This window comes from Heloderma suspectum, chromosome 6 (assembly GCF_057233095.1).
Source record: "Heloderma suspectum isolate Gila_16-S chromosome 6, 16-S_ref, whole genome shotgun sequence".
NCBI classification, from domain to species: Eukaryota; Metazoa; Chordata; class Lepidosauria; order Squamata; family Helodermatidae; genus Heloderma; species Heloderma suspectum.
In genome coordinates this window covers 78330988-78352101 of record NC_139463.1, presented here as the reverse complement: position 1 = coordinate 78352101, position 21114 = coordinate 78330988, and the positions used below count along the sequence as shown (strand labels likewise).

The 21114-nt window shown below is 45.4% G+C and overlaps 1 protein-coding gene across 2 annotated transcripts in view; it reads left to right on the top strand.

Moving 5' to 3' along the window:
• LOC146341314 (albumin-like) overlaps positions 1-21114 on the top strand; it is a 36184-nt gene that overhangs the window by 10942 nt on the left and 4128 nt on the right. For both annotated transcript variants that reach the window (XM_084807190.1, XM_084807191.1), the window contains exons 5-12: positions 166-298; positions 3340-3437; positions 5012-5141; positions 6263-6474; positions 8752-8884; positions 13597-13694; positions 15372-15510; positions 19047-19270. In XM_084807190.1, coding sequence (XP_084663316.1) covers positions 166-298; positions 3340-3437; positions 5012-5141; positions 6263-6474; positions 8752-8884; positions 13597-13694; positions 15372-15510; positions 19047-19270 — 1167 coding nt within the window. The remainder of the gene's footprint in view (positions 1-165; positions 299-3339; positions 3438-5011; positions 5142-6262; positions 6475-8751; positions 8885-13596; positions 13695-15371; positions 15511-19046; positions 19271-21114) is intronic.

Below are 21114 nucleotides of genomic sequence, written 5' to 3'. Positions count from 1 at the left end.
TGGGAACTTGAATCTTGAATTGTCCCGCCTCTTCTTGATAACAGCAACTTCCTTTAAATAGACCAGATCCTGCCATAGGAAAATGCAGCACCAATTAATGCAAATTATCATCATCACCATCACTATCATCATCACCATCCTCCTCCTCCTCCTTATTTTACTTAGATTCATGTATGAGATTGCGAGAAGGCATCCTTTCGCAAAGGTTGTCACAATCTTCAAAGCAACCCATGGGTATGACGGTGTACTGGAAACCTGCTGCCAGGCAGCTGACAAGAGCGCCTGCTTCGCCGAAAAGGTATTTCGCTATAATTCAGATCAGACTGTGACATTTTCCTAGGGAGGTTTACAGAATTCACCTTGGTAGATTCACAGGAAACTGCTTTATCCCAGCTCAGGGCACTGATACATCTAGCCGCAGATTGTCTCCTCAGACACTGGCTCTTCAGGGCTTCAGACACAGGTTTTGTCCTCCTCCATGCTCTGAAATTCGTTTCCTCTAGAAATGCCGTGGATAGAACTTGGGATCTCCCACCAGGCCTACCACCCGCAGATGCAATGCTGGGGCACATGCCAGTGCTCAGTGGTTCCCTCCTCATCACCACTGCCACAGTGCTTCTGCTGTTGCTGCTGCGGGCCGCTTGCCTGCCCATGGCGGCCATTGGTCAGAATTGTAGCCATGAGCCGGGCAACCAGATGTGCCTGACCTGCCCTCCTCTTTATGGCAGCCTTGCCCACAACATGCTTACCTCGTTGCTTGGGGAAGCGTAGTTAAGCCAGCACAGCCGGGAGGTTTGTGTGCGTTGCCTCAACAGCCATCTGTCCTGGCCCTCTGAAACCTGGAGTGGGCCTGCCATCCCTCCCCGGGCGGTCTTGATCCGAAAGAGCACAAAATCCTGGAACTGCTGGTCCCTCTGGAGCTCTCGTTCTGGAATTTTGCAAACCTTTCCTGCTATACGGTTATGATTATGAAGTCATTGCCTTAATGAATTAATTGCGTCCATTACAGAGCCCTCCTATGCATGCCTGCTAAGAAGTAAGTCTTATTATGTTCAAAGCAACTTACTCCCCAATAAGTGTGGATAGGATTGCAGCCGTATTTGATTGAAAACTCCCTTCCTGAGCAAGAGACTGGTCCCTGTGCAAGTCCCCTTAACTCTGAACCAACCCTATGTGAATCAGAAACCTCAAATCTCTCTCTTGAACTGACTCTGTTGCAGTTTTCTCTCTTCTCCCTGCCTGATCACTCACTGCAGGGACCCAGGTGTGCAAGTGACTGTTGCCAGCTGCACACTTGAACTAAGGAGTTATGCTCACGATAGCTTATAAAGCATTGCTTGCTATGAACTCATTTGGTCCAGAATAATTGGATGCTAGAACTTAGAAGCAGTACCCAATGGTCAGTAGGAATGGACAGATTTTCCACATTCCATTCCCACATTTTTCCAGTCCCAGAAATTAAATTTGTGTTGTGTTCTTTTCTCCTTAATTCCACTTGGGCTAAGAAAGGTTTTTGTGTTGTTTGTTTGTTTGTTTGTTTTAAGAATTCTGAAATTGGAGCATGTGCAGTTGCTGCAGCATTTAGTTCCCTTAGTTTCCCTCCTTCTACACTACAGATCCTATTTATGGTCACTGATGTAACAGCGGGGGGGGGGGCAAACTTGGTGTGATTGCAAAATGGTTGCTTCCAGATTTTCTCTCTCTCTGGGAGTTTTCTAGGGAGGTACGAATCCCTTACCTTGCCTTCTGCTGGGGGTCCACTGGGGGGGGAGGTGATCCATTCCTCCCCCCGGATCCTCGCTGTATGGCTCCCCTCCATGGAGATTCCGCGGAGCTGCCGGCCGGCTCTAAAGCACCAGCAATATGACGCCATGCTGTATTGCTGGCTGCGGGGAACATGACGTACTACAGCTGCATTTAAGCTGTAAATTAAATGCAGCTTAATTTAATCTACAGCCATTTATGGCTGCATTTACCTTAAACTAAGGCCTTTACAGCTGCAAATGGTGTCCTGGACACCATTTGCGGCCACAGTATGTCCCCGTCAGCCAGCGGTACAGCATGGCAGCCATACCACTGGCAATCCGAGCCGGAGGCTCTGGATGAAGAGGATTCCACGTGGAGGCAGGGATAAGTCTTCCATTCCGTCACGGACTCCCGGGGGGGGGGGAGATTCTAAAGAATCTGGCCTCATTGGAGTCTGTGGCAGAATTCTCTGCCATCCATAGAGTTTTCAGTGTTCACAACTGCGTGTGTGAATAAAATACTATACCAGAAGAGCCTGGATGAGATCATGCATTCGATCAGGAAGGAGGGATGGATGTGTCAGTTTTGGTTTTGACCGGTATCTCATTTTTTCCCCAAGCTTTTGTCTGGTTCATCCCAAATGTTGTGATTATTTTTCCAATCTTAAGTTCTGTTTTCTAAAGGTTGAGGGATGGGGTTTGGGTTTTTTTTAAAAAAAGTTTGTATGAAAATTCATCCACTTTTTGGTGTGTTATTCTCCGAACACATGCATTTTTGAACACCATTTCCCCTGATACACACATTTTTTGCAAGCCATTTTCCTAATATAAGGCATTTTGAATCTTATTTTCATGCATACATGCATTTCTGTGTGCACTTTCCCCTAAAATGCACACTTTTTTGCAAGCAGTTTTCCTAATACAATACATTTTTCAATGTTATTTTCACTAAAATCCAATTTTTGTATGCACATTTCTTTGGAGAACTCCATTGCAAAATTTGGAGAACTGCAAATTTTGAAGGATAAACAGGAGTTCTTGGTACATGGCAGAGGATGAGCCACAATTCTGGGATCAGGCACAATCTGAGCATCATACCCCAGCATCGTCCATAGCTTTGCAAGGAGTCTTGTGACTAGGGATGTATTGACTGTGTAAAATCTAGGGATGGGCAGATTCCCCACCTTTCATCACACCTGGAATCTGCCCGCAGGGGGAGGCGATCTGTCCCTCCCCCCAGAATCCTTGTGAGCCAGCTCCATTCCATGGTGATTCTGCGGAGCCGGCCGCTGGTTCCATATGGCTGGTGATACAGCCAACATTGCTGTGCTGCATCACTGAGGGATGACTCTGGATGCAAATGACATAGTGGATGCCACTTGCAGATGTAAAGCTCTTAGATTAACCTAAATGCAGCCCTAAATGGCTGCAATTAAGTTGAACTAAGTGTTTTACGGCCTCAAGTGGTGTCCACTGTGCCATTTGCATCTGTATTTTTTCCCTCAGTAGGCCAGCCTGCTCTTTGTATTGAGCTAACAAATCTGAAAAAAAACACCTTTCCCTCAGATTAATTTTAATTTTTGTTCGGTAACAGGCATCAGCCAACTCACGTAAACTGAGAGAAGACCTTGGTGTTCAGAAGCAGACATGTTACATCCTGAAGAAGCATGAAGAAAGGGTGTTGAAGGCTGTGTAAGTCTGTTTCATTTTTTTTTTGGGGGGGGAACATAAGCGAAATGGATGATAGAATGACAAATAGAACTGTGAATGACCAAAACCTGCCCAGCTTTAAAAACCTGGCTGTTCAGGCGGGCATTTGGGGTGGGATGGGTTGTTTTTTTTTAGAGCAGTGTTGTTTTGTTATGCTGTTTTGTTCAGTTGATTACGTAAATTTGTTATTAGTATTGTACGCTGCCTAGAGTGGCCAGGTAGCCAGCCAGATGGGTGGCTAATAAGTCAAATGAATCAAACAAACAAACAAATAAATGCATGACTCATATATGTATAAATATGTTCCAATGATTCAAGCACAAAAGCCAATCTATACATTGTAGAGTCACACAGTATTTGAAATTAAAACAACAACAACACAACATCCTAGGCTGGCTAGATAATCTGGCATGTCTCAGCTCCAACAAGCTCTGCACTTACTTCAATCTTAGACCCCTCCAACATGATAGCCAGTCAGATATTCCCTCAAATGGGTGGGAGTCATTTTCTGCATTATCTAGAAGTCTGAAGAAGGGTTAGTGTGGGACTGCAGATGCTATGTCTCCTCTTGTTCCTTTCCTTTCTCTGGAGCCAAGGCACTGGATAGTTGGTTGAAAAGCTGGATGCTGCTCGAAGGCAGATAGTCTCTCTTTGTCAAAATTCCAGCTATGCAATGAAGTGTTTTCTTTCACCTGTCCTGAATCTGCTGCCCATTAATTTCCTTGGATGATTTCGACTTCTAGTAGTATTGAAGAGGGAGAAAAAGCTTTCTTCTTCCACTTTCCTCTATACCATGTGCAATTTTTATAAACCGTCTTCTGGAAGCAGTGCAAGCAAGCAAAAATGATAAATGGGGAACGTTTTTGGAATATAAGGATGTCAGAACTGCCTTGCTGGATCTGACTGAGGACCAATCCAGTCTCGCATTCTGCTCCCAGGAGTGGCCAACTTGGGGCCCCTGGGAGCTTCCAAGCAGGGCAAGAAAGGAATGGCTTCTCCCTGTTGTTTGGCCCCAGCACCTGACCCTCACAGGTATGCTGCCTTGGAACATGGAAGTTCCATTTCTTATCAGGGCTTGTAGCCACTGAGAGAGACCTCTTCTCCATGGGTTTCTCTACTCCAGGATACCAACAGCGAACTCATTCCCTGAGCATGGATTCTTATGTAGCTACACTCAGGGGGAAAGGAAGCACGTGCAAAAGGGAGTCGTGATCCTGCATTTAAAACGGGAGCAGAAAGCCCCATTTTAAATGAAAGATTTTAGGCTGGTGTAGAGATGCCCTTGGACTAATATACAGATGGGAACAAAAACGGCTTGTGTTTTGATGCAAATTACGCATCGTTGTTACTGTTGTTGTTGTTGTTCATTAAACATGTTCAGACTGATGCAGAAATAGGATGGGATAGAGTTCTGACTGAATATGTGCAAAAGTGACTCAGACTAGAAGTAGACTGAAGCATCAAGCCCTAATTATGATTATTCTGCAGATCCTGCTGGGAACAAATTTTGTAATATGTCTTCAACTACTCCTGACATTCATTGGTTTTATTTCTAGAAAACTAGCTCAGCTGGCCCAGAAGTTCCCCAAGGCTGATTTTGCAACTATTGCCAAGCTTGCTGGGGATATTGCACATGTCCATGAAGAGTGCTGCAAAGGTGATACGCTGGAGTGTTTGCTCGATAGGGTAAGATTTATGCATTTAATTTCAGTTATATCTAACCAACAAGACGTTATATTCCCAGAAAACTCACCCCATGGATTTTGGTCTCCTTTGAGCATTACTTCATTTTGCTGTATTATCCTGCCTGTCATTTCCAAACTCTGAAAATGGGTGCAGTAATTAGATTTTTTTTAAAGAAAAACACATGATCATCCTCTCTAAACAGCTGAGAATTCTTAACATAAGATGATTTACATTGATGGCTTTGGCTTAGGCAGTCAGCTCAAGCCCTTTTCAGTAGTTTGGGCTCCACCATAACACACTCAAGGAATTTCTGGACCAGACGCACGCGCGCGCGCACACACACACACACACACACACACACGCCATACACACAAGTTTGGAAGCATCGGTAACCTGTCTGCACAAATACAGCTATAGGTGTGTGGGTAATATGGCGAGGCGCCCACAGAAGGATGGATAGGTCTGGAGCCTACAATAGCATTCACCACCATATGTGTGTGTTCCTGAAAACAATATAGGTGTCAAGACACAAGGACAGACATTACTTGCCATTTGCCTTCGGCGAAATGCCTTAGAGCTGTGAGACATGGGTGGCTCCCAGAATGTTTGGAATTTAATTTCAGGAAAACAGGCTAAAGGGTGATAGTGCTGTGCACAGTTGGAAGCTTGCTGAGGGAAAATAAAACATTAAAATAGAGTGGATTTGAAACTTTCTGCTTTCAGGGAATCCTTCGTACATTATTTTCTCGGCCATGAAACCTCAGACCCAGTGCCACAGTAACCTATCATTTCTGGGGATTCTAGAACATGTTCTAGGCTAGGACACACAATATATGTGGGACTCCATGGTGGCCTCTTGGGGATCACTCTACAACTGACAATAGAACTAGAAACCACTTGGCACTTCCCATCTGCACATTGAAGGAGGGGACATGTTTTCAAGGGGGGCGGGGGCTTGTAGAGCCCTAGGGCAAGAGGATTTGTAGAGCAACCAACCATTGACATTTTTTTTTTTTTTATGATAAACTTCTGAGGGACTTCGGAGCTCCACAGATAAGAGTTAGAATTAGAAAGCGACTTCCTTCCAATAAAAAGTTGTTCGTGACTCTCTTTTCTTGCAGGGAAAAGTGGCAGACTACGTCTGTAGCCACCAAGATACCATTTCTTCTAAAGTGAAGGGTTGCTGTGAGAAACCACTGCTGGAACGAGGAGATTGCCTTGTCACTGTGGAAAATGATGACAAGCCTGCAGATCTGTCTCCAACAGTCAGGGAGTTCATAGAGGGTGAAGTGTGCCAACACTATGCTCAGGATAAGCGAGTTCACCTGGCAAAGTATGACATCGAGATTTCAGACTATTTTAAATCCTCTCTATTGGCAGGTCTGAACTGTAGGCAGATGAACATGCAAGGAGCTGAAGTATGTCTGTTTGAATGACTGGGACCAGAGCTGGATGAAGCACTGGGGCAGATCCATAGGAAGGTTAATCTGGAGACAATCAGTTGCAGCTAGAGTCTCGGTTAAGAAGTCCCTCGAAAGAAGGACTGGAACAGGATGCAGGGAGGAAATACAGGAAGAAGGGCAGGCAAGCAAGAGAAGGAGGCCTGCCCTGCAAACAGGGAAAGGACCTGGGTGGGCCTGGGATCTGCCTCTTACTTTGGAAAAGACCTAGGCCTGACTGGCCCACAACCAGTTATTTCCAGGAAAGAATGCACACTAGGAATCCTGCCTAATACCTAGATTCCCTTTCTTTCTCAATTATTGATGTATTGATGTATTGATTAAATTTATAATAAACATTTAAATTATCATCCCCCTGCCCCAAATGGCACTCGGGAGGGCTAGCAATAATAATAAAAAAATCTTTAAAAAGTTATTGGTTAAAACATAATATACAAACAAACAAATACATACATAAAAATATTAAAAGCAACAACAATAAAAGACATAACAATCACCCAGTCCAACACCCTTCAGGAACAGACCAGCGTACATGCCAAAGTCCTACCTCAATAAAAGCATGAAATTTAATAAATCTAATTTATCCAATTAAATAATTAAATAAATATTAGCCAAAAACATTTGCCTGCCAGTGAAAGGACCATATTGATGGGGGCAGCCTAGCCTCCCTTGGCATGGAGTTTCAGAATCAGTGCCTGGGAGCAGCCACCAAGAAGCCCCCCCCCCGCCCCCGCCTCACATCCCCACCCAATGTGCCTCCAGTGATTGTGGAACCAACATCCTCCCCTGAGGACGTTGCTCTTCATGTTGCTTAGGATTCATCTTTTCAGTAAGGTCCATGGCTGATGTACAAGACATAAATATCAAAACATCCATCAGTGTAAAATGAAGACATACGATTGTATTACATTGTCTTTCAATGATAAGTGGTGCCTCATGATTTAATAGGGAAGTGAGCAATGACAAAACATCCAATCACCAGGTGAGATTAGGAATGACCAATGGACTGCCAACAGAGGGAAGTCATGATGGGTCCTGGGAGAGACACCTTCCCCTCCCTTCCTTCCTTCCTTCCTTCCTTCCTTCCTTCCCCCTATGACCTCAGGTCACTCACCACAGAGGGTTACCAGTTGATAGACTTGGAGTCCTACCTGATCCCTATGTTCATTGTGTTTGTTGAACTTGGATATTATTATTGTGTGCTGTATTTAGGAATCATCTTTCCAAAACTGCCTAGGGCTGATGTGCAAAAATTAAATATAATAAGATTTAATAAATGAGCCAGCAAGGACAAAACATCATCTTGCCCCAACGAATAAACAATATCACAAAAAGCAAGTAGTGATCACATCTAGTGTATATGTATTGTAATTTGTGGCTCTTCCACAAAACTGGGTGTCTGCACTCTTAAACTCTCACTTCAGTAGGATGAATGGCAAGGCAACTTCTTCAGATCTTAAGGCCTGGGGAGGTTTATACAGTTAATCTCTCCTCAGTCTGGGTGAAGCTTATTTCACCATATCAGTTCATCAGGCACAACAGGAAACCTGTCAATCCCAATCCATCTAAATTAATCTGTCCTTCAACTCTCATGAAAAATAATGGGACAAGCTCATTGTGACTTAATTTATACTTCCTTGATATCAGTGGGGCATACAATATAACTAACCTGAGGTGGGTTGGGGCCTGTGTCTGCAAAGCAGAAACTTTTGCTTGGATGGAAACTTTGTGAGTTCAATTCGAATGGGATGCAGACAGAGGAATCTCTCTCTCTCTCTTTAGTTGATCTCATTGGGATGATGGGATTGTGTGTGCATCAGGGTGTGTGTGTGGAATGCTTGAGGAGTTAGCATTTTATAAAGTCTCCCATCCTTTATGGAGAGGGATGTTGAACATCTGGCCCTGGTTTTGGTTCGCAGCTCATGAAACTCTCTGTGGTCGCAATATATGGATTATATGGCCCACCTTGCAGGGTTGTCCTAAGGATTACTGAGATAATGCATTTCAAGTGCATTGAACACTTTAAACATGTCATTTCATGTATTATATTTCTAGACTGCCCCATAGCTGAAGCTCTCTGAGTGGGTCACAGAAATATTGTTGTGTTCTTGTTCTTCTTGTCCCTTGATGAAATCTTTCCTGGGTTGCAGGTTTCTGTATGAATACTCAAGGAGACACACAGAGTTGTCAGTACAGCTGCTGCTGAGACTTGCCAAAGGATATGAGGATTTTCTGGAGAAGTGCTGCTCGACTGAGCATCCTGAGACGTGCCTTCCTGGAGGGGTAAGTTGTCTTTTTGTTGTTTTGAAATAACAATCAAATAACAGATCATTATCAACAATCTATCTGAAGATGGAACTAGATATTGTGAAAAAGCAAATGCAACACACAAATAAAACAGGTCTGCTGCCCCAAATCCCTGCCCGTTTTTGGGACCTGCCCTGCTTTGCAATGCCTAGTCAGCAATTTCCATGGACATTGCTAAGGACTTAGAAGATTTTGGGGCCCAGTCCCAAGGAAATGTGCCAAAACTCTGGATCTGACAATTGATAACTATCTGTGCAAATTTAGAAATAGTTACTAGGATTTATTTTGATTTCACAGGAGGCAAATGGATTTATCATTCAGATAATCTCAAACAAAATACATTCCTCAAATAATTTGCAGCCTGACCCAGATTATCCCCCCCCCCAATGTGTTGGTGTGTTTCTAAGCTCAGCTGCAATGCAAGAGAATATGCTGCAGCATGTGGGAAGGGGAGCTTTAACCTTAACCCTTCCCTCAGCAAGTGCAACCCCCTCCCCTTGAAAATTGCCCCCTCGGTGGCAACATTCTACTGGCCCCAATGGACACTCAGGGCTCTGTTTAATAGATCTAGGTCCCTGGCAGAAAAGATTTGAGGCTGGGGCCCCACAGGTCCAGGCCTAACAATGCTCCTGCTTATTTGTATCTTGGTCTCCTTATTGTGGGGGGCCGCAGTGGCTTAGTGGTTAAGACGCTGAACTGCAGACTGGAAGGTCGGCAGGTCAGCAGTTCGAGACCCGAGTGCTGCGTGACGGAGTGAGCTCCCGTCTTCAGTCCCAGCTTCTGCCAACCTAGCAGTTCGAAAGCAAGAAATTGCAAGTAGATAAATAGGTACTGCCTTGGCGGGAAAGGTAGCAGCGTTCCGTGCACCTTGGTGTTCAATCATGCCGGCCACATGACCACAGAAGCGTCTTCGGACAGCGCTGGCTCTTCGGCTTAGAAACGGGGATGAGCACCGCACCCTAGAGTCGGACACGACTGGTTGGGGACACCTTTACCTTTACCTCCTTATTGTGACTGTTTTCCTGACCTCAGCCATGGTAAACAGATTCGCTTAGTGCAGGGATGGGGGAATGCTCAGAATAATGATCTTACAGAAGGACATGAAATACACATCTCAGAGGTTAGTCTTGTACAGTCATGTCTACTGCGACTGGTGGTGGATTGCAAGAATTTCAGATAGGAGTCTTTCCCAGCCCTACCTGGAAATGCCATGGATTGAAGCAGGTTCCTTTGCATGCAAAAGATTTCCTCTACCACAGAGCTACAGTCTTTCTTTGCTTCCATTTCCATCTTCCCCCTGTGTGTAGGCTGGCTGATTCCTGCTGATAGGCAATGAAGCACAGCCTCATCTTCAGGAGGTGTTTATGTTTGAGCATTTTGAAGATATAGTACAAATTCTGACCTCTGTGAAATCAAGCCTTCATTGTCAGTCATTGGCTATGGTCAAAGACTGGATGGGTCAGGAAAGGGAGGGTGAATTCTAGATCTGAGTGATCTTTATGAACTATGACCAGTAAGGAATGAAAATTCTCAATTTCACCTACAAGCTGGAGGTGGACAGGGCGGGTGCGCCAAATGTGTCAGTTTTCACTTTTCCCAGTATTCACATTTTGAAAATCTCAAGTCCGTTCTCTCCTGAATATGGATGTCATGAATTTTCAATTAAGATGCTTGAGAGAGTGATAGTGATTCACCTGCAAGCATTCTCAGATGATATTCTTTACCTTAGTTACCAAAAATGAACGAAAGCAAAATTCTCATCCATCTATACCAACCCACTTCAATAGGTGAAGCTGTCCTCATCATGGAGAGTCCTTGCCTGCCATAGAGCTCTTAAAGATGAGGAGCATCGCAAAAAAGCGAAAAGAAGCACAACCTCAATAAACGCGAACTTGAAATTGATTTAAATCCAGGCTTTTAAGAGCTATGAACTCATTGCCCTGGATGGATGAATCTGCTTGTTTCAGTTTCTCCCATGATATGTGTGTGTGTGTGTGAATCAGAGTCTTTTTATCCCAAATATGGAGAACTTTGAGAATTTTTGTAAATTCTTATCAAACTGAACTGAAATGGATTCATCACCCATTCCGAAAGGGAGATGACTCTTTTGTTGTTGTTGTTTTGTTGGGGGGGGGGGGCAGTGCTGGGTGTGTGTGTGTTGATGTTGTTTTTACCCAGATAGTCAAATGCGGCATGACAGAGGTATGAAAATGCTGTAAAATGCCCTAAGTGGGGTTGCCCTTGAAAGGTGTTTCAAAACCACAGATAGCGCAAAACGTGCAAGTCGGACCAGTGTACGCTTTTAAGCACACATTACACTGGTCTTATGTCAGGTGCACTGGATTCTGATTCACTTCCAGACTAAATCTAACATGCTGGTGCTCACTTATAAAACTCTGCAAAACCATGTCCTCCCACATAAACATGTTCATAGGTTGACATCACCTGTGGAGGCCCTTTTCTTTGTCCACCACCAAAGGGGTCCAGTTGCTAGGGCAATGAAACAGGACCTTTGCTGTGACATCAACCCAATTACAGAATTCTCTCCCAAATGATGTGAAACTAGACACATCCCTGGTGGGTTTTAGGCAGATGCAAAAATATTTTTATTCCACTTGGCTTGGAATGGTTTGTAATAAAAGATGGAAAGCAACTCTGCTCCTTTTGATTTTAAGGGGTTAATTTTAGTTATGTCCTTTCTTCTTTTATATAAGCTACTCTGGGGACTCTTGTTAACAGCATAAAATGTTTTTGTTTTGTTTTTTAATCGATCAAAACATGCTGTACACTTGTATTTTACAGATGCTCCATTCAGAGGTCCAGCTAGCTCTGTAATGTGTACTCTGACTGGCAGCAGTAGCCCAGAGTTTCATACATGAGTCTTTCCCAGTCCTACCTGGAGATGTTGGGAATTGAACTGGGCACTTTTCCTATGCAAAGTTCAGTGGTGTAGTGGAGGCAGGGCTCACAGGGACGCAGCCCCAGGACCTTTTCATCATTAGCAGGGACTCTGATGTCATCCGCCAACCCCCTCAGAATTCCCTGTTCCCTCTGAGCTTAGCTGTGATCCACACTGTAGCGGTGGGGGGAGTGAATTTTCCAAGCAGCAATATATTGTTCCATGTTGGAATGCAAAGTGTTTGGGATAACCTGGTCTGGAGTGGGCATTTAAGACCTATTCGCTTTTCCAAAGACGTGCTCCTGGTGAAGATGAATGGGTTTGTTGACATGGATTGCCACAGCTACCTAAAATTTTGGGACTGCCCTTGAAGACTGTCGCAATGAGCTCCTGCATTTCCAAATTTACCACTAAACCAGTGTGTGTGTGTGTGTGTGTGTGTGTGTGTGTGTGTGTGTGTGTGTTTCAATCCAGCTGTATGTGTGGATGTATTTTTTGGAGGGGAAGTGGGGAGATACAATGAAAGAGCTTAGGGAAGGCTAATGGGTAATGTTGGGGCGCTTAGGAAGTGTACAAGGGGGCTGCTTAAATGAGAAGGGCTCTGTCCATGAGGGCTGAGTTGAGAGGGTGAAACTTCAGAGTATCAGCTTTTGGAAACTTATAACGTTTGAGTTTGAGTGAGTGAGTGAGTGAGTGAGTGAGTGAGTAAGATTTTAACTCCCCCACATTTTTTCTCAGATGTCCAATTGAAATACCCCTGCTTTATTTCTCAGCTGAACTGTTTTTGGAGGCTGTATATCTCACAAGGTTGTACAATCTTAGAGGGGGGCATGGCTGTGAGGGGGCGTGGCTGTGACTGTCATGAAGGGAACCTGCACTTCTGAATTTGCCGCTACACCAAGAGCAAAGTTCATGCTGTAGCACTCAACTGCAGCTCTTTCTTGCCTCTACATGTTGGCTGTGAGGTGTGAGGCAAGAGAGTGCACTCTCATAATTAGGAGTCTACTCTGGAGGATTCTGGACATACAGGTCCAGTTCAATCCAACTGTGACATCTGGGAAAGCAAGCCTTCAATGCCCGTCATTTCTTAAGTTCATACAATGGATATTTTAGGAAAGCAATTGTGCATTCTAGATTCAGAGTGATCTTGAAGCACAATGGTTGGTGAGGTAAGGAAATTCTCCATTTCACCCCCCAGGCCAGGCACAAGAAATATTGTGTTACATCATTGATCTGCTCAAATCATTGTTCCTCAGATACTTGCAAACTGATGTGGACAGAGACGACAAGGCGATGAAAGAAATGTGTGCATAAATCATGGAGGGATGATTCCAAGGGACAGATAGCTAGGGGTACCGGCCCTGGCCAGCAAATATTTCCTTCTATCGTATCTGTTTCCCCAGCTTTCAGTAACAGTATATCTGTGTTTAATGTGTATAATAAAACCCTTGCTCACCTAACAACAGTCTTGCCACAACATTCCCCCCCACCCCACCCAAGAACAATCTCCTTGACTTGCCGCTGAGATTGTGGGAAATGATATCCTGCAATCCCATCTTGAGCTTTCTTTAAAATGAATGGCCTTCTTCAGCCTTGATGAGCATCTCCTTCAAAAAAGCAAGCCTTATTGCACATGATAAATGTCATGTATTTCTCTGAAGAGGGATAGTATAAAGCCAGTTCAAGCTTCCTCCCAAAGCACTTTATATTTCTTCTTGTAGCTTTTCTCCTGTTAGCTTGTCTCCTTTTCATGCAGATATTTAACAACAAATCACTTTTTTTTCCCCAGGAAGATGCACTCAAAGCACACATTGCCGAAACCCTAGCTGTGGTGAAGAGAAACTGTGATCTCCATTCTCAGTTGAAAGACTACCTCTTCCAAAATGAGTATGTTATTCTTGTGAGAGTCTACTTGTCTAGAAGGGGCAGATGTTCAATGAGCTCAATCATTTTAATGAAAACTGGAGGCAGCGATGTTAATTGATCAGATTTTAAAAAAATAAATCAAAGCATAGTCATACCACTATTATAGGGCTGATCCAAAATCCTTCTGAAAATTATTGTATATATGACGCTTTTTTCCCAAGCTTCTCCTGAACTGTTATCAGCATTTCAGTCCTCACCACAAGCACAGTCAGCAACATGGTCTCAGTTTCACTGTTCATTAGTCTGGTGGAGAATTTTGGCTGCAACTGTGAATCCAGTTTTAATATTGTTTCAAGTTATTTTGGTATCTTTGAAGGAAGCAGTGGGCTTAACCCCCTGAATTTGGTATGACTCTTAATTCAGAATGCAGGAGGATGTTGTGTCAAAGAAAGATAATGGCTGTTTCTAAGGGCTCCTTCACAATGAGCTTCCTGTGATTGAGATTGCTCCTTCACAGAGGTTTGTGGGTTCTTTACATGATGCCATGACCCTGCCATTACTCTCCAGGGTGTCTCCTGCACTAAATGCCCTTTGTTCTGTTTTAAATAGATTGCAGATAATGAGCAATCACATTACCCCATTGTGTCCGCATTAGTTTCCTCCATCAAAAGAGTTAAAGCTGGAAGAAGAGGAGTGAGATCAATGAAAGATAATGGAAGACTCAGATATGGGGACAAGGAGGGGGGAAGGGTAGGGGGGAAAGGAAGTGCATGTAAAGGGAATTGGTTGTGATCCTGCATTTAAAACGGAAGCAGAAACCCCATTTCAAATACAGGTTTTTAGGCTGGTGCAGATCTGCCCTAATACTTACTCAGCTCTTTATCCAGCATCAGCTAAGGTATGTGAAGTTCTGCTTGCTGTGTCACAAGCTCAGGGTAAGGAGGAGTGAGGTGTGTGTTTGAGGAGGCAAAGACATTAGACATTGTGGTGAGGAAAAGAGCTCTTGGACTGAAGATCCATGGGCCTCATTTGTATTTACATAGTCCATCATGGCAAAAAAGAAAAAGAGAAAAACAGCGGGCACATATGGTGGCGGCTACGGCGGCCGCCATTTGCGTTCCCTTTTTTTTTTTGCCGCGATAGGCTACGTAATACTTACATAGCCTATCATGGCCTCCGCAGGGATGCAAATGGCATCCCTGCGTTAGCTGTGATAGGCTACATAATTATTTACGTAGCCTATCACGGGTATAATGAGGAAGTGAATGGCGGCCGCAGACATGGTCGCCATTCGCAAACCAGCGCGAACAGCAACAGGTAAGTGCTCCTCTGTTTCATGCGCCTTTCGTGGGGGGGTGGCGGGCTTTGTTCCGCCATGGATTTCAGAGGGCCGAATGCACCGGCATTCAGCCTTTCTGAGATCCGTGGCGGAATTCTCTGACATCCCTATGTCATTTCCATAATCAGAGGCTTCACTTTTTCTGAATCTCTCTGAGCTCAGCCCCCACTTTGTGAAAGCCAATTCAATTATTCTCAGGCTCTTTGAGCACTACAGCAAATCCTCAGTAGCTGAGGATTTTATTTATTTGTTTATTCAATTCCTGTACTGGCCAGTAGCTGAAGCTCTTTCACTCAGCAGCTGAAGATCTCACCCCATACCCTCCCTAACTGGAATCTGCTGGTCCATTGCTATTGCAGGCTCCTTGTCACTTACTCCCAGAGAGCACCCCAGCTATCATTTGAGGAACTGCACAAGTACACAAAGCAACTTGTTGGGATTGCTGCCAAATGCTGCAGTCTGGATGATGCGCACAGACTGCCATGTGCTGAGGAAGAGGTGAGTATTTTCTCTTTCATGTTATTTATCTATTTTTTAAAAAAACTTACGTGCTGTTTTGCAGTAAAAGAAATCCCAAAGTGGTTAAAACAATAAAATCATAACAAAACACAATTAAGGGCACAATGCTATGGCTGCTAGTCAGTGGCTAGACCCACTCTTCGAGGTCGGTTCCCAGAGAGCCGACCCCCACCCCCTCCCACGCTGACTCGCTGTCAGTGCAGTTCGGCCCTGCATTCCGCCCTCGGAAGAGCAGCGAGGAGTGATGAAAATGGGGCGTTCCTGGTGGCGGGGCCTTCCTGGGGGTGGGCCGGGCGGAAATGCCAATACGAAACATCCTATCTATCATCTGGCCACCACCCCGCACCCCCTGCTCTGACTTCCTCCGGCTAGAGTGGTGAAATCCGTTGCCTAGTCACGAATGCAGGGCAGCTGAAGTGCAGAGGGGAAGATCCTCTCCATGCTGCTCCTGCCCTACATTGGATAGGCGGTCACCCCCAGGCTCGGAGGCGCCCACCTATCCCAATACGATTGCTCCCTCTTCCAATCAGTACAATCATACAAAAGTAAAATATGTCATTTAGAATAACAAGGGGTAGCTGGCAATGCTAGCAGTCAGGAAAGTACCTGGGGAAACCACCATGTCTTACGTTGTCAGCAGAAACACTTGACAATAGGAGCCCACCTGATCTTAATGGGGAGAGAATTCCACACATGTACTTCCCTCTATCCACCCCACCCCCTAGAGTACCTCCTTCCTTATCTACATTTTATTTTAACATTCATGTGCAGCATTTCAGCTAGGGAACCCCACAAGAAATTAAATCAAAGCATTATTGATAATATGTAGCCCAAGTCCGACATCAGTAATATAAGAACAACCAACATGAATAGAAAAATGTCAAAATAACAAGTCAGCCTTCAGAAACCCATCTAGGGGGAAAGCAATTGCCATAACAATTCTGTTAAAGAGGGCAGTCTTTACATGATGCCTCAGGGTATAATGGGAAAGGATCATATGGGCTCCTCAGCTTAGATGCCACCACTTATAAGGCCTGTCCCGTGTACTGACTATCCTAACCTCAGACAATGTTTGGACACAGAACATAATCTCCTCTGAAGGTCTCAGCAGGCAAGTACAATCATATGGAAGTAATCATGCCATTAGTTAATCTGGACCCAGAGGAAGGTCTTTCACTGGTTATGGCTTTAAACATGATGAGACACATTTTGAACTGAGCAAAGAAAGAAACCAAAATCCAAGATACCCCAACTAATTCCCAAGTAACATGCTCTGAATAAGAGACCCCAACAACAGTCCCTCCAATACCAAGCAGAATACAATAACCTAACCTGTATGTGACCAAAGCATGGATGACAGCGGCCAGACCTGGTTTCTCCTGGCAGGGCCATGGCTGACTACTATCCAAAAATGGGCAAAAACAGTGGATGGTCTCTGCTGAAACTTGACTTCCAGCAGCCTGCCCACCCATATTCTACGTCTGGTCCCTCAGAGGACATGCTATCCCATCTAGGACAGGCTGAACATCGCTCCTTGCATTAGCTCTCCCACTCATGGGAACTTGGAGATGTGTTGGTGAACCTTCCTCAGTATAACATCGCATTTGTGGATGCCCACAGTATTTTTGTACTATCTCTCTCTCTCTCTCTCTCTCTCTCTCTCACACACACACACACACACACACACACATATATATATATATATATATATTTATATATATATATATATATATATATATATATATATATATATATATATTTCAAAGTTGGGAGTTAGTTGGTTATCCCTGAATCAGCATGGAGATCTGCAGACTGGTGTCAGGGGTGCTGAGTCGATAATTTCTCGCCAGACCTCGAGCCCCAGCCGAATGCCCACAACATCCCTACCCTGGAGTTTACACCAAGAGAATTGTATTTAAGGAGGTTTTGTGCATAGAAAGTGATGTAACACTTGAAATGTTTCAAAAAACTCAAATAGTTAAGTTAAACCTTTTGTTAGATTTGATTTTTCTCTGTGAAATGTGTTCACGGGTAACCCACTTGTTTTAATTTAATTGTCATTGTGTTTTGATAGCGTTAAAATAAATTAAACACTACTAGGCTACTGATCAACCTTTTAGTATCTGTTAAAAAGTATGACTTGAAATGTTAGGAGATCAGAAAATAGTGTCAATGCATGTGAAAGGGGTAGGGATGGGAGAACCGGTGATGTTCAAAGCTGTCAATGTTCTCCATTTCCCACCTTGATGCTCCGTTACACTTCGTAGTCATACCGAAGTGCAAGCATCTATTAAAAAAAACAAAACAAAACAGGGAGAGTGCTTACTTTTTTAAAAAAATAGACGCACAAATGCACACTTTGACTACGTTGATCAAATCATGACACCACGCCCTTTTTAAACAGTGCACATTTCAAAGTGTGTGTTTTTTGAAGTATGAATTTTGTGGATGCAATTGCAAGATTGAGAATGTGTTAGCTTTTCCTGAGCAAAGTGTCTGCATTAGCAAATGTGCTAGCATTTGGGGTTGTGAGAGTCATGTTCAGGTGTTTTTCAAAGTGAGCGAAATTCTCATACATCCTAGGGATGTCAGAGAATTCCGCCGTGGATCGCAGCGAGGCCGAATGCCAGTGGATTCAGCCCCCCGAACTCCGTGGCAGAACGGCCTGCCACCCCCCCATCCCCCGCGGATCCCCCCCGGCATGAGACTTACCTGTGGCAGATGTTCCGGATGGCGGCGGCTCTAGCGGCGGCTGCGGTGGCGGCGGCGGCAGGTCTTCCGAACGGCTGCCACCGCTGCCACCACCATTTGCAGTCTTCCCCCCCCCCCCATTCATGATAGGCTACATAAAGACTTATGTATCCTATCACGTCCGGGTTTTTTTTTAAAAAAAATGCGTACGCAAATGGCGGCGGCTAAGGCCGCCGCCATTTGCGTTCCTTATTTTTGGCCGTCTTAGTCTATGTAAATATTTACGTAGACTTAAGATGGTGAAAACAAAGGGGAACGCAAATAGTAACTGCTACGCTATTTGCGTTCCCCCTTATTTTCGCCGTCATAGCCTACGTCAATATTTACATAGACTAAGATGGCCAAAGATAAGGAACGCAAATGGTGGCGGCCATAGCCGCCGCCATTTGCGTATGCGTATTTTTTTTTAACCCAGATGTGATAGGCTACGTAAGTCTTTATGTAGGCTATCACGGCTGAATACAGGGACGCAAACGGCGGCGGCTATGGCAGCCGCCATTTGCATCCCTGCTAGCCAGCAGCCGGATGTCCAGCTGCTGGCTGAGCCAGCCGGTGGCTCCACGGAATCCCCACATAGCGGAGCTGGCCGGCAAGGATTCCGGGGGGAGGGATGGAGTGCTTCCTCCCCCCAGCAGAACCCGGCGGAGCCAGGTAAGCGGGGTTTCGTACACCCCTAATACACCCTAAATAGAGGAGTATGCTTTTTCCAGTTCAACTGCCAGTACATTTCCTCTCCCTCTCTCCCCCCATATCTCTCCCTCTAGACGGATTTAGTGCTAGGAGCCATATGTCTGCGACATGAAGAACACCACATAAACAAACAAGTCTGCCGATGTTGCAGTGAGAGCTATGCTTTCCGTCGGGAATGCTTCAGCGGCTTGGGCGTAGATCCAGAATACGTTCCTGTCCCATTCAGTGCTGAATTATTCACCTTCCATGCAGATATGTGCACAGATACTGAAGCAGATCTGCAAAAGAAGAAGCAAAGGTGAGAGCTCAGAGGCCTGAGCCGAGATCTGACTGGCTATCTCAAGTCAATCAGTACATGAACTTGCATTGTCCTCACCTCTCTAGCTTCTGACTACATACCCTGGCGCTCCTGGCTCTCGGTCTTTGCTTCATGCTGAAGTCCCGCCTTGCCCTCCTCTCTCAGCCAATGGCAGTCTATCCACCCGCTCCGCCCACCATGATATTCGCTTAGCTCATCCAATCACCGGGACAGTCTCCTCCCTACCATGGTCATATATCTTAGCATCGTACAATGCAGACGAGTCGCAGAATGCCACAGTCATAGCCCATTTGTGAGGCGTAGTCCTGAACAGAGCTGTGCACAAATGGCCTCTCCAAATTCTCCAGCCTATTTGTGGGCAGAGAAATTGGGGGGACAATTTCACCAAATTTCTCCTAGGGGAGGAGAAATTCTCCAACAATTTCTCACAGATAGGGCTCAGTGTTGGCAGGGGTTGTAGCACAGGTTCTTCCTTTTTTTCTCAGGGTTTTTGGTTTATTGCACAGCTACTGTAGGTGGCAACCGCATCAACTGTGGTGAGGCTTCCACTCTTCTGAGGCAGAATTTTGAATTTCCTTTGGTGGCATTTTTGAGCTTACCTAATCCCTGTGAGGTGGCCGAGGGTGCTGTGTGTGTTTTCTCTCTCTACTGCACATCTTGTCTTGACATCCCTTGACATCTTGAAACCTGACATCCCTCCCTGCCCACTGCAATCCAGGTTTTTTCTCCTGCGCACTTCCCTGCTGCTGTCAGCCCACATTCCTTCCTTCTCCTGTGTCCCTTGTAAGGTTTTGTCCCAGACATGTTACTCCCCTCTCCGTTTCCTTCCTTCACTGACAAGCCTCACCATCCATGGTCTCCTCAGGTGACTGGATTTCAGCACTAGTGTGCTGACTTTGCCTACACTTTCTCTCTTCTTTTAGCCACCCTGATTCCCAGTCAGCCTCCCTGCATACACAGCTCTTCTCTCTCTCCATCCTTCTTCCTGAGCATATGCCATCTTCTCTTATGAAGTCTTGGCATCCTTTCAACTTGCTCTCCATCTTTACCAACTTTTACTGGGCTCATAACAAGGGATGGACTGAGGCCATTGCATCCAGATCCAGGCTCGCTTGGCACTCCAGCAACCACCACAGCCACTCGCCCAAGCGAGCTGGGCCGTGTGATCCCTGGGAGGGCTCAGTGACCCTTCCACTCTTGTCCAGGCCTGTGTCGCACGCATCCTTCCTCCACCCATCCTCCTTTGCGGCCTCCATTTTAACACGAGATGGGGGCTCTTCTTTTTCCTAAGTTGATTGTTGTGTGCAATGGTGGCCCTAAGTGGCCTGCCATTTCTGAAACAACATATGAAAAACAAGAGCCCCCATCGTGCAATGAAATGGTGGCTGCAAAGGAGGATGGTTGCGGGAAAGACACATGCAAGTGGAGAGGCCTGTTAGGTCCTTCTGCTCTGCCAGCACCACTTGCCATAACAGTAGCCAGGATGGGGGGAGGAGGAGAAGGCAGCACCACTTGCCTCACCTCTCCCCCCAGTTCCAGCTCCAGCCCTGGCATCAGTGGGGCAGGAGGATGAGGAAAAGGAGCCCCCTCTTCTTGTCCTTCTGCCCCCCCACCCCGCTGCTGCTGCTGCCATGCAGTAGCAAAGCTGGGAGGGGGAGAAGGAAGCAGCAGTGCTGGCAATGCAGGTTGGCAGCTTGCAGAGAGGGGTGAGTTGATCCAGGGTGCTTCTGAACTCTGGGGTGCTTGGCGGCCAGGTCCATCAGCACCCCATGGCTCAGTGAGCAGGGCTTGGGACGCCAAGTTCAGGGGAGTCCACTGGCCCC